Source organism: Otolemur garnettii, unplaced genomic scaffold (assembly GCF_000181295.1).
Source record: "Otolemur garnettii isolate 467f Iridium unplaced genomic scaffold, OtoGar3 scaffold00195, whole genome shotgun sequence".
Taxonomy (NCBI): domain Eukaryota; kingdom Metazoa; phylum Chordata; class Mammalia; order Primates; family Galagidae; genus Otolemur; species Otolemur garnettii.
In genome coordinates this window covers 2,388,075-2,400,481 of record NW_003852590.1, presented here as the reverse complement: position 1 = coordinate 2,400,481, position 12,407 = coordinate 2,388,075, and the positions used below count along the sequence as shown (strand labels likewise).

Sequence of the window (12,407 nt, the reverse complement as noted above, 5' to 3'; positions counted from 1 at the left end):
CCGGAAGCACTTCCGTTTTCTGCGAACCCTGGCGGGGGTTGTTCGGGGCGTTGCTAGTTTCCAGCCTATTTCACTGATGAAGTACTATTAGGTACCTGAGGCCACGCTTTTAGATATGGTGATAGTGCCTAAAAAGTGAAGTCCAGCAGTGGCAGTGGCAACCAAATTCTAGCCAAAGGGAAAAAACATTTTTAAAATGTAGCGTAATGTTTGGAACTTAATGCAGTGTAGTCAGACAAACCTGTATTCGGACTCCGCTGCATCGGCCACTAGCTGCGGACCTTGTAGAAGTCTCGTTTTGTGGGAGAAAATGCATCAGCGCACACACTGTGCCTTGACCCAAGACACCTTTTAGCGTTCTTCACGAACAAGTCCTCCCTCGAAGGCAGTAGCGGCGGCCCCGGCGTAGGGGCGCCGACAGCGTCGCTGACGTCCTTCCGGAGCGCCGGGGTCGGGCTCGGCTGTGCGGGAGGAAGGGCAGGGGGCGGTCGTTGCTAGGGTGAGTGCACCAGCGCTAGCTGCTGTCGTTGGCGAGCTAGGTGGGTGAAATTGCTCACACCTTTCCCCTTGGCCCGAAAGGGAAGTGCTTTCGCGTAGTCCTCCCTACCCAGATTTAGTTAACGCAAATCTGATTCCTCTGGGGTGTGGGTCTGAGCTCCCCTAACCCGCAGTTGCCTTTCGTGAATGTGTCGCTCATCTCTATCCCGGATTCCCTGTGTCCCCATCCCAACGTTATTCCTTCTTGTTTTGAACCCCTAATGTCCGGAGTATGGCCATAGTGTGTACTCAGATTCTTCGACATCCCGAAAGTTTTAGAACGGAAAGATTTGAGGGAATGAAATTAGATACCTTGCAATGTGAAAATACAGGGTGCTTTTGGCGATGGACTGCTATTATTTTGAAGGAAAAAAGGTTTGGGAAGATGGATGTTATGATAAAAAACAAAAAAGTGGAGATTGTAATTAAGGATAATATAGGTTTGAGGTTGCAGTCGTTTTAGGCGAGATAAGTTTCTTTTAAGGTGAGCTGTATGAGAAAGTTATTGTTGCTAAATAGAAGACTAATTTTGGCATGTATGTCTATGTAAACTCTTGGTTTTGAATCAAATGATTAAATTTTATTTTGAGAGATGTTTTAGGAAATAGAATGCATTAACGGTGTTATGTTCCATTTGCCTTTGATTTTTTAAAAATGTTTTAAAAAGTTTAACAGTTATCTGTTCCATTTGCCTTTGAGTTTTTTTTTAAAGAAACATTTTGTCTTAATTTTAGCTATCAAGAAATATATAGCACTTTTCAGAAGGCTATCCATACAACTATTGTACTGTAATATTAGCTGTTTTATAAAGAATAAAACAGCATGGTTTAGAACAGCATGAAAGGAATAAATAATCCTAAAAAATCTATATCTGATGCCTCTGTTCCCTCTTGAAGAGCATTATATTCATTCATACTATTATTTATATTCACACGTTCATACAAAATTTTGGTAGCTTTTACACACTTTCCTAGAATGCTATAAATGTGTATTAAAGAATAAACCAAGTTTTCAGAATTTTGCTGAACTGAGTGTGTTAGTGGGCAGTGACAGTCTCAAGTAACACATTTATTTCTGTGATTCTTTTCCAGAAATTATCTATAGAGTAAGCATGCTAATATTGAATAAGACAGCAGGAGTTTTTTCTAAACAGTCAAAAAGGAAAGTTTATGAATTTTTAAGAAGTTTTAATATTTATCCTGGACCACCGTCTCTTCATAAACTAGTATTGGGAATTGAAACTAGTTGTGATGACACAGCAGCTGCTGTGGTGGATGAAACTGGAAATGTTCTGGGAGAAGCAATACATCACCAAACTGAGGTTCATTTAAAGTAAGTAGACATTATCTTAGTCCTATTTATTTTTTGGAAAAAGTATCATTCTTTTGTATATATCATATATAAAAGTTAATTTTTAGGAGCTAATTTCTTATTCCTTTGTGCAAAAGCTTCTAATAACTGCTATGAAAAATCTCAAAACACCTCATCTTGGCTTTTAAGGCTCTTCAAAACAAGGTCCCAACCTTAGCTAATCCTAAAAATCCAAAACTTTTTCACAGCTTCAATATTTATTGATGAATTTCCTTCAGTAATGCTTTTTTCTTTTCTGCACTTCTGTGTTTAATGGTCTCAACTGAAATCCTAGGAAAACTTTAATTGCTAAGAAAAAAATCCTCTTCACATTTTTACATATAATCTATGTTTGATACTTAAGTAATTAATAACACACTGTTGTACTGAAGCATAGAATGGTCTAAGGATTATAAACTTAAGTGTTTGTAGAGGACCACTAGGCAGTTTATATAAATAAATAGACAAGATATAAAGTGGAAACTATCTAGAGGAGGTCACTACTCAATTCTAGGTGATTGTTACCATGCAGGAATGTAGGACCTGTGTTATTAAATCAGAATAAATTTTTTTCTGATAAAATCAGAATAATTTTCAAGAGAAAATGGGAAATCCAGATTGTTAATGTAATGTCTCAAGATTTTTAATATTAGTTAATTCAAGAAATATTAAAAGTACTGTACAGATAATATGCTTGTAAGCCATCAAGTTACAACATCTGAATAGTGAAAAGGCCTGTTATTTTGGAATCACAGTCACAGTTTGAATCCTGAGTCAGGCACTTTAGTGCTGTGAATTTAGGAAAGTTTCTTATCCTCTCTGATTCTCTTTTCACATCAGTAAAATGGGATAATTAACAGCTGTCTCATAGGATTAGCAATGGTGGGGCTAAGGGGTGTATTAGAAATAATATACATGAAAAAAAGGAATAAATATGTGAGGAGGCAGAGGAAGCATTATATAGCTATGTGGAAGGGACTGTGCTGAGTTGTTAGGCACTGTGAAGTACTAGAGCTTTAACTGATCGCCAGAACAGGATTTGTAGACCTACAAAGGGAGCCAGCAGTGCAAGGTGGATAACATGAGTATCAGACAAAGTGGTCCAAACAGTAACTATACTACCATCAGTAAAAGTGAAGAAGACAGTAAACAGATCACGTAAAACAGCATGGAAAGTGCATTAGTAGAGGATTGGTTGGCAGGGAAGTCCCTTCTTCCAAGCCAGAAACCTGAAGGATAGCCTTTACTTCTCCCTCACCATTCGACATCCAAATCAATCATCCATTCACAGTAAATCTTTCTCTCAAATATTTTCTGAAACTTTCTTCTCTCTTCTGATTTAATTCAATCCCCCATTGTTTCTCCCCCAGACTCTGGGCCATAGCCTCAAGGTTAAATGATCTCCTTTACTCCTTATCAGCTTTTTTTCCTTAATCATCTGCATTCCATGCTCTCTATAAGTCATACTAAGACTATATTGTCGGGCGGCGCCTGCGGTTCAGTGGATAGGGTGCCAGCCCCATATACTGAGGGTGGTGGGTTTGAACCAGGCTCCAGCCAGTTAAAACAGCAGCGACAACTGCAACAAAAAATAACTGGGCATTGTGGTGGGCACCTGTAGCCCCCAGCTACTCAGGAGGCTGAGACAGGAGAATCACTTAAGCCCAAGAGTAGGAGGTTGCTGTGAGCTGTGACGCCAGGGCACTCTACCAAGGGCAACCGAGTGAGACTCTGTCTCGAAAAAATTAAAAAATAAGACTATATTGTCATCATTAATTCTTTGAGAATAAGGCAGTGGTCTTACTCATCTTTCTTGTAGGACTTAGCATAATCCCTGGAAGATAAAAGGCACAGAAAGGAAAGGTAGGAGGCAAGACAGAGACTTGGAGTGGGAACCTTGAAAACTTGAAAGGAGTGGGAGGAAGAAGATTTGGATTTAAAATCTCCCAAATTCGACAAAACCAAAGGTTTTGAGTAGGAGTGTAACAGGGTCAGCTCTGTGCTTTGGGGGTGTTTCCTGGCAACACAATGTAGGATGAACTCCAAAAATCAAAGGACATAGCTAAGGAATTTACTAGAAGATTGTTGAATAGACTGAGATAATGAAGATTTTTCAAACTTGGCGGTAGCAGTGGGAGAGGTGATAAACTTAAATGTGGAGAATGGAAAGGAAAGGACATAAAGGTGAACTTTGAAACCCAAGTGATGAGGTTTTTTCGCACAACTAATAGAGATGAGGAATATAAGTAAAAAAATAGCTTTGAAAAATTAAGGAAATTTTTATTGCACTATGGATGTGTTGAAATAAGATCATTTTATTTATATCCTCTCTCATCGTCTAAAACAAAACATTTTAACTATTAAGCAAATGTTCATTCACTGTACCTACTGAGGATTTTTATGTGTAGAATTAGCAAATCTTGCAGCATCAAATATTTGAAGATGATTTTTTGAGACTAGCAGTGCATTTTTCAGCCCCTATATTTTATTGCTCTGCTTTTCAGATCATAATTAGTCACATGCTAATTCTTTTTTTGTTTTGGTTTGGTTTTGAGAGGGAGAGGGTTTCACATGGTGTTGCCCCAGGCTAGAGGGCCATGGAGTCAGCCTGGCTCACAGAAACCTCAAGTGATCCTCCTGTCTCAGCCTCTCAAGTGGCTAGGACTACAGGCATCTGCCACCATGCACAGCTATTTTCTATTTTTAGTAGAGACATGGGTCTCACTCTTGCTCAGGCTGTTCTTGAACTCCTGCACTCAAGGGATCCAGCTGTCTTGGATGCCCAGAGTGCTGGGATTAGAGGTGTGAGCCACCATACTCAACTTGCCTCCTGATTATTTACTCTTTACATTTGGAGTGTCCATCCACTGTCCTACGTGGACTAAAAATCCAAAGTACCAACTCTGAGCACCAGATTCCCAAACTTTATTTCAGGATTGCAAGCTGTGGATTATCTTTCTGTGCCCTCAAGTGCAGTGTGTTTAAAAATAAACTCACCTTTATAAAACTGTCTTCATGTTTCTCTGTTAATATTTCTTATCTCCCAGTTATTCCAACTGAATATCTGAATCGTCTTTAATGTCTTAATCCCCCTGTCCTATTATATCCAATTAGTTACTATAGTTTTCAAGACTTCCTTGTTGCTTTCTTTCCATTCCCACAATCACTAAAAGATACTATCACTTTAAATGAATACTGTTGGAATAATCTCTTTAAAAATGTTTTTATCTATAGGGAAATTAATTTCCTAAAATACAGTTTTATCCTGCGCTTCCTCATACAAGACTTTTTTTTTTTTTTTTTTGAGACAGAGTCTCATTTTATCACCCTCAAACTCTTGGGCTCAGGCGATTCTGTTGACTCAGCCTCCCAGGTAGTTGGGACTACAGGCACCCGCCACAACACCCGGCTATTTTTTAGAGCCAGGTCTCACTCTGGCTCAGGCTGGTCTCAAACCTGTGAGCTCAGGTAATCCACCTGCCTCAGCCTCCAAGAGTACTAGGATTACAGGCGTGAGCCACCGCACCCTGCCTCAAGGCTTCTTTAGAATACTTTGTAAGATTGTTTTGGTGATTTCATTCAACAAAAAAAACTGGGAGTTTGTTGTTCACGGATTTGAAAAGACAGAGACTTTATCCCCTTAATCGCTGCATATTGTTACCGTATACTGCATTATAAGGCACACAGTTTGAAAATGCTTGAGTTAATCTTTTTACCTATATAATGATTAATTTGAAAACATATCTTCAGTTATAACGTGTCATTTTTCTTCCTTTGTTCAATCTCGAAGTTAGAAAAAGTTGTCTTTTTATTTCTTCCAGAACAGGTGGGATTATTCCTCCAGTTGCTCAACAGCTTCACAGAGAAAATATTCAACGAATAGTGCAAGAAGCCCTTTCTGCCAGTAGAATCTGTCCAAGTGAACTCTCAGCAATTGCAACTACTATAAAACCAGGACTTGCTTTAAGCTTGGGGGTAGGCTTATCATTTAGCTTACAGCTAGTAGACCAGTTTAAAAAGCCATTCATTCCCATTCATCATATGGAGGCTCATGCACTTACTGTTAGGTTGACCAATAAAGTAGAATTTCCATTTCTAGTTCTTTTGATTTCTGGAGGTCACTGTCTATTGGCATTAGCTCGAGGAGTTTCAGATTTTCTGCTTCTTGGGAAGTCTCTGGATATGGCACCAGGTGACATGCTTGACAAGGTAATTTAAGAATTAATTTTTTCATTGTTTTATTATGGTGTCTGTTTCAATTAAATAGCAACAGAAGCTCGGCACCTGTGCTCAGTGGTTAGAGCACTGGCCACATACACCTAGGCTGACAGATTCAAACCTGGCCCAGGTCTGCTAAGCAACAATGACAACTATAACAAAAATATAGCCTGGCCCTCACCATGTCATTAATTGCCCTCATATCAAAGTTGGATACACAGGATTCATGCTTCTTCATTCCTGTGATGCTCCATCCAGGTAAATACGAATGCTGCAAAATCTCCATTTGTTTTTAATGACTGAATAGTATTCCATGGTATACATATACCACAGCTTGCCAATCCGTCCTTGGTTGAGGGGCATTTAGGCTGTTTCCACATTTTAGTGATTGTAAACTGAGCTGCGATAAACAATCTAGTACAAGTGTCTATAAGACACAGTGGGGGGGGAGAGGGGGAGAGCAGACAGAGAAGGAGGGAGGGGAGAGATAAAGGAAAAGAAAAAAGAAAATAGTGACTAATTCTCACATAAATTGGATTTAATTTTGATCAAAGTACATTATATGAACAATAATTTTTAATTCAACCTGTTAATCTGTTGTTTAGGATACTGCATCCTCATTTATAAGTGAAATATGTTTGCAATTTCCCTTTATAATAATATATTTTTTCCAATTTTCCAGATGAAGTAGAATGAATCTGAAGTATTTCTTCTTTTTCTATCGTCTATAAGATTTGGCATGATCTGTTTTTTTGAAATTATCTTCTATTTTTATTTATAAATATTAGTTGTCTGTTTTTTGAGACTTTGGGAAAAAAATATCCTCCAGTGACTTTGCCCTTTACCTTTCATTTGCACAAAGTCCCCGTTTGTCTAGAACGATGAGCCGTCTCTCATCACTTTTCATTCTGAGAGAATTCTTGGCAACTGTTGCTTGCTTATTTTTCCATAGAAAATTTAGAATCACTTAAATAATCTTATTTGTATTTAGGTCTTATGAAACCTCTAGGTTAACTTAAAGAGCTTTGAAGTCATTATGATGTTGAAGCTTCTCATGTTAAACCATGATGCTGCCATTTGCTCCAGTCTTACCAGTAACATAGGAAAGTTTTTCTACATATAAAACTTGCTAAATTCTTATTGATTATATGCCTAAATATTTTATTATATTTATTGCTGTCATAAAGGGAGATTTTGAGTCTTTGTACTTTGTAATTCTATTAGTATACAGATGCTGTTAATTTTTTGATTAATTTCATGTATTGAATTATTTTATTAATTGTGATTATATTTTAGTCAGATTTCCTTTGGTTCTAGAGAGATAAAATAATCTGTTTACAATTATAATTTCACCTCCTTTCCAATTTGTATACCTGCATTTTCTTCTTCTTGCTTAACTACTTTTCATAAAGCCTTTGAACAACAACAACAAAAAAGTAGCCTGGTGTTGTAGTAGGTGCCTATAGTCCTAGCTACTTGGGAAGCTGAGGTAAGAGAATCGCTTACGCCCAAGAGGTGGAGGTTGCTGTGAGCTGTGACGCCACGGTACTCTACTGAGGGTGACATAGTGAGACTCTTGTCTCAAAAAATAATAAATTAATAAATAGCAATAGATGTGCTACATCTAAATATTTCTGAATGTTATCTTATAATCTAATTATCTGAACAAATTTATGTATGGTAAGAAAAAAGGAAGAAGAGCAGTACACAATTTTATAATTCTTCCCCTTTTCTAATAAATGGGAAGAGGTTCGTATTTATATATAAAGGCTCAAATGGTTTGTAGATGTGGTTATGTATTTAGTCAAATAGTATTTGTGGAAGAAAATGCTTTGTAAACGATAGTACTGCAGATAGGTAAAATGAGAGGCTGTATAAAGATTAAGGACATTAAAAATGTACAAAGTTCTTTGAGTAAATTGCAGACACTATGTACAAGTATGTTTCTTTTTTATATATAACAGAGCCTACTGCCATATATAAAAAATAAACAAACAAAAAAAAACCCTACAGCTTCCAACAGTGAAATGATAAAGAATAGGACAAGTTCTTATTTTCTTATTTTTGAAGTTCATCATTAGGCAGTCATTGTCAACTTCAGGCCTATTTTACAAACCCAATAGAAGAGCAAAAGTAGACGGGGTGACAATTGGCATTTATTGGTCAGGTCACATAAGGAAAGGTTGTCTGCTTAACTGCTGTCAGCTGTAGTCCATATTTGTCAAAGTATAGCATATTTCCTTCATGAAGAGTTAGTAATATTTCAGTTTATTTCTTCTGTCTCTTTTGGTTTCAACTTGTGCAATTTTATGACTCATTGTAAAATATATTTTTGTGTTGATAGGTGGCAAGAAGACTTTCTTTAATAAGACATCCAGAGTGTGCTACCATGAGTGGTGGGAGAGCTATAGAACATTTGGCCAAACAAGGAAATAGATTTCATTTTGATATCCAACCACCCATGCAACGTGCTAAAAATTGTGATTTTTCTTTTTCTGGACTTCAAAATATTACTAATAAAATAATAACGCAAAAGGAAAAAGAGGAAGGTATATTTCTAATTAGTAAGGTTGGACAGATAAGTATTCCTGGGTTGTACCTAAAAGCGCCTGCTCATTTCTGCAGGTATTGAGAAGGGGCAAATCCTGTCTTCAGCTGCAGACATTGCTGCCGCAGTACAGCACACAACAGCATGCCACATTGCGAAAAGAACACATCGAGCTATTCTGTTCTGTAAGCAGAGAGAGTTGTTGCCTCAAAGTAATGCAGTACTGGTAAGTTTTGTCATCTCATTTTATAATAATAGTAACACTGTGCAGTATGTTACTTTCCCCCCAGAACATTAGTTGACCTGGCATTTAGGGTGAACAGATCTTTATATGCTAGCCCTGACAATACGAAATCATGTAGAATAGAAAAGACTAGCAGCCATTTCTTATTCAGGTGTGGCAGCTTTTTGGAACATCTGTGCAGCTTGTATGACACAAAAGTCCAGGACCACATCTTCTCACTGAATTTAATAGAAGGTTTGCAATAAAGAAACCAAATGAATTAACTATCACTATTTTTAGAAAATTAGGTGGATTTCCTTGATCCTTTGATAAAATCCTTTCAATTGTACTTTAGCCTTGATAAACTTCCTGTTTAGCTGTATTTTAAACTTTATTCTTCTGAAAATTATATATAAAGTGAGAAAATGTTTACATGATAGTTCACAAAATAGAATTTTACATGAATATCAAAGACAATAATTTTTTAAAGAGTTATATAAAAATGAACAAAAATGCAGGTTCTAGGCTGGATGTGGTGGCTCATGCCTGTAATCCCAGCAACTTGGGAGACCAAGGTGAGAGCATTGCTTAAGGCCAGGAGTTCAAGACTGTCCTGGGCAACATAGCAAGACCTTCTCTCCATGGAAAAAAAAATAAAAAAAACACCAAAATTTCACGTTCTAAAATACTGGGGTACTATGATTATAATTATATTAAGGTTGGAAGAAATTATTAATTTTTTTCTTTTCTAAATTTGTATTAGACAGATATATCACTTACCTCTTACCCACCTCAAAAATGTGATATTTTATTATTATATAATGCTGATAATTTTCTCCAGGTTTAGTAAATAACTTGGTTCATACCCACATGTGATAGTTGTTTATTTGGGTCTTATCAATTCCTTCAGGTTGTATCTGGAGGTGTTGCAAGTAATTCATATATCCGCAAAGCTCTGGAAATCGTAACCAGTGAGACACAGTGCACTTTGTTGTGTCCTCCTCCCAGACTGTGCACTGATAATGGTGTTATGATTGCATGGTAAGCCACAGGATTTATGTGCTTCACTCATAAGTGTATGTAAATATTAATTGCTGTTTCATCATTCTAAATCTTCCTTTAACTTTTGAGGCTATTGATTTTACTTTAATGATTCTTATTTAGGAACGGTATTGAAAGATTACGTGCTGGCTTGGGCATCTTACACAACACAGAAGGCATCCGCTATGAACCAAAGTATGTGGTACCATTCATGATCTCCGTACAAATTATATTATGAAAGTTAAAACCCAGATTTCGCTTTTATATATGAGGTTTTCATTGACATTCTGGTGATACGTGAAAAAAAGTTACATCAATTTTTTTCATGAACCTCCTTGAGGTTGATACCTCGTAAGAAATATTTTGTTTACAGTATCAGATTAATTTTGATATATCATAAATGAGTTAGAAAGAGGCCACAGGAAAGGGTGATGAATTTCATTTTCTGGCACCAGAATAGAGGCCATGTCCACAGCCTGGACTTTTACAATGTGAGGAAGATCCCAGGACCAACTGGTGTGCTAGGAAATTTAAGGAAAATATGCAGAAAGCATTTAGGTGTGAGAATGGGTTGTGATTATGCTTCTACATAGGCAGCCAAGCACTGGCCAAAAGATAGCTGTTTTCCCATAACCTTTATTTCTTCTCCCCCAGTTTTTCAATTTACTATCGAGTTCTGGGCTCTAGAATGGAAAGGACAATTATGTTTTATAATCTAACATAATTCTATTTTGAATATGGTTTCATCTGATGTCTTAAAACTTGTGAGCACCAGTTCATAACTAGATGCTTGGATTATTAATGATCATGAATGCACACAGTTGAGTCAGTAGCATCTAAAGGAATCCTTTTGATAGCCTAGTTTCAGATGAGTCTATCTGATCCAGTTGTGCCCTCTTGTGGCAGTGTTGAGGCTGGATGATAGCTTTTCCCAGGTTGGAGTTCATTCAGAGCCTTACTTTGGGCAACAAGATAGAAAAGCAGAAATCTGAAGCAAAAATTATTTACAAGGAGGAACAGAAAAAGAGGGCAGGAGCTAAGACTTCTCAGCCAGTAAGGGTAAAAGAAAGTAGGAAAAGGGCAAGCCAGCTTTTGAAAATTCAACAAGATCTGTAGAAGCCTGGGAATTTTCTAAAATGTAAATGGACACAGGCTTGACTTTAGCTGTGTAACAAAAATGTTTTTGCCTTTTTATCTTTATTGAAAATTATAAGGCATTTTTAGTTATTTATATGTCTTATTTAAATTTTCAATCTATTTGTTTATAGTACTTGAGAGTGATAGAACTATTTCAAAAATACCTAAAAATTTAGATTTCTTATTAATGTCACTAGCTTTCATTATCCTGGTCTGAGGTACCACTATATTTATGTGTACTTAAGAAGCATCACTGCACGTGATAAATTATAGATCAGATACTTACACTAATTCTAAGCAAATAGTTTGCAGAACTAGTGATAGATCATGAAACAAATATTTGAAATAATATGATTTGTCAACTCTGATGCAGATGTCCCCTTGGAGTAGATATATCAAAAGAAGTTGGAGAAGCTGCCATAAAAGTACCACGATTGGAAATGAAGATTTGATTTTTGCTTTTCAAAAAGAAATTCCTAAAGGTAGTATTAATGTTAAAGTTAAGTTTTGGTTTTTTTATGTGTCAAATTATGGAAGATATGTGATATTAATTACTCATCAAAACTGTTATTCCTCTTATGTTTGATGTTTAACCTGCTACCTGCCTTCTGAGATACTCTGTTACAGTCTTACAAGAGAGCATAGTTTTTTATTATTAAAAACTGAAGTATGGGGGCAGTGCCTGTGGCTCAGTGAGTAGGGCACCGGCCCCATATACCAAGGGTGGTGGGTTCAAGCTGGCCCTGGCAGATTGCAACAAAAAATAGCCGGGTGTTGTGGCAGACTCCCAGCTACTCGGGAGGCTGAGGCAAGAGAATCACTTATGCCCAAGAGCTGGAGATTGCTGTGAGCTGTGATGCCATGGCACCCTACCGAGGGTGACAAAATAAGACTCTGTCTCTAAAAAAAAATAAAATTAATTAAAAAAAACCTAAAATGGCTCGGCATCTGTGGCTCAAGTGGCTAAGTCACCAGCCACATACATCTAAGGTGGCGGGTTCAAATCCAGCCCAGGCCCGCCAAAAACAACAATGACGGCTGCAACCAAAAAATGGCCAGGCATTGTGGTGGGTGCCTGTGGTCCCAGCTACTTGTGAGGCTGAGGCAGGAGACTTGCTTGAGCCCAGGAGTTGGAGGTTGCTGTGAGCTGTGATGCCATGGAACTCTACCCAGGGGGATAGCTTGAGGCTCTGTCTCAAAAAAAACCCTAAAGTAGCCAGGCATGGTGGCTCATTCCTGTAATCCTAGCACTCTGGGAGGCTGAGGTGGGTGGATTCCCTGAGCTCACCAGTTCAAGACCAGCCTGAGCAAGAGTGAAACCCCTCTCTAAAAATAGGCAGGCATTGTGGCAAG

The 12,407-nt window shown here is 37.5% G+C and overlaps 1 protein-coding gene across 2 annotated transcripts in view; it reads left to right on the top strand.

The window, feature by feature from the left end:
• The first annotated feature begins 484 nt into the window (after positions 1–484).
• The window catches only part of OSGEPL1 (O-sialoglycoprotein endopeptidase like 1), a 15,746-nt gene continuing 3,823 nt past the window's right edge, over positions 485–12,407 (top strand). The window contains exons 1-8 of one of the 2 annotated variants that reach the window (XM_023507629.1): positions 485–539; positions 1,629–1,869; positions 5,709–5,862; positions 8,450–8,654; positions 8,731–8,879; positions 9,787–9,917; positions 10,041–10,112; positions 11,428–11,536. In XM_023507629.1, coding sequence (XP_023363397.1) covers positions 1,649–1,869; positions 5,709–5,862; positions 8,450–8,654; positions 8,731–8,879; positions 9,787–9,917; positions 10,041–10,112; positions 11,428–11,506 — 1,011 coding nt within the window. In that variant the 5' untranslated portion in view covers positions 485–539; positions 1,629–1,648 and the 3' untranslated portion in view covers positions 11,507–11,536. Of the gene's footprint in view, positions 540–1,628; positions 1,870–5,708; positions 6,097–8,449; positions 8,655–8,730; positions 8,880–9,786; positions 9,918–10,040; positions 10,113–11,427; positions 11,537–12,407 lie in introns of those variants that run through there. The other variant, XM_023507630.1, reaches the window with a different exon arrangement.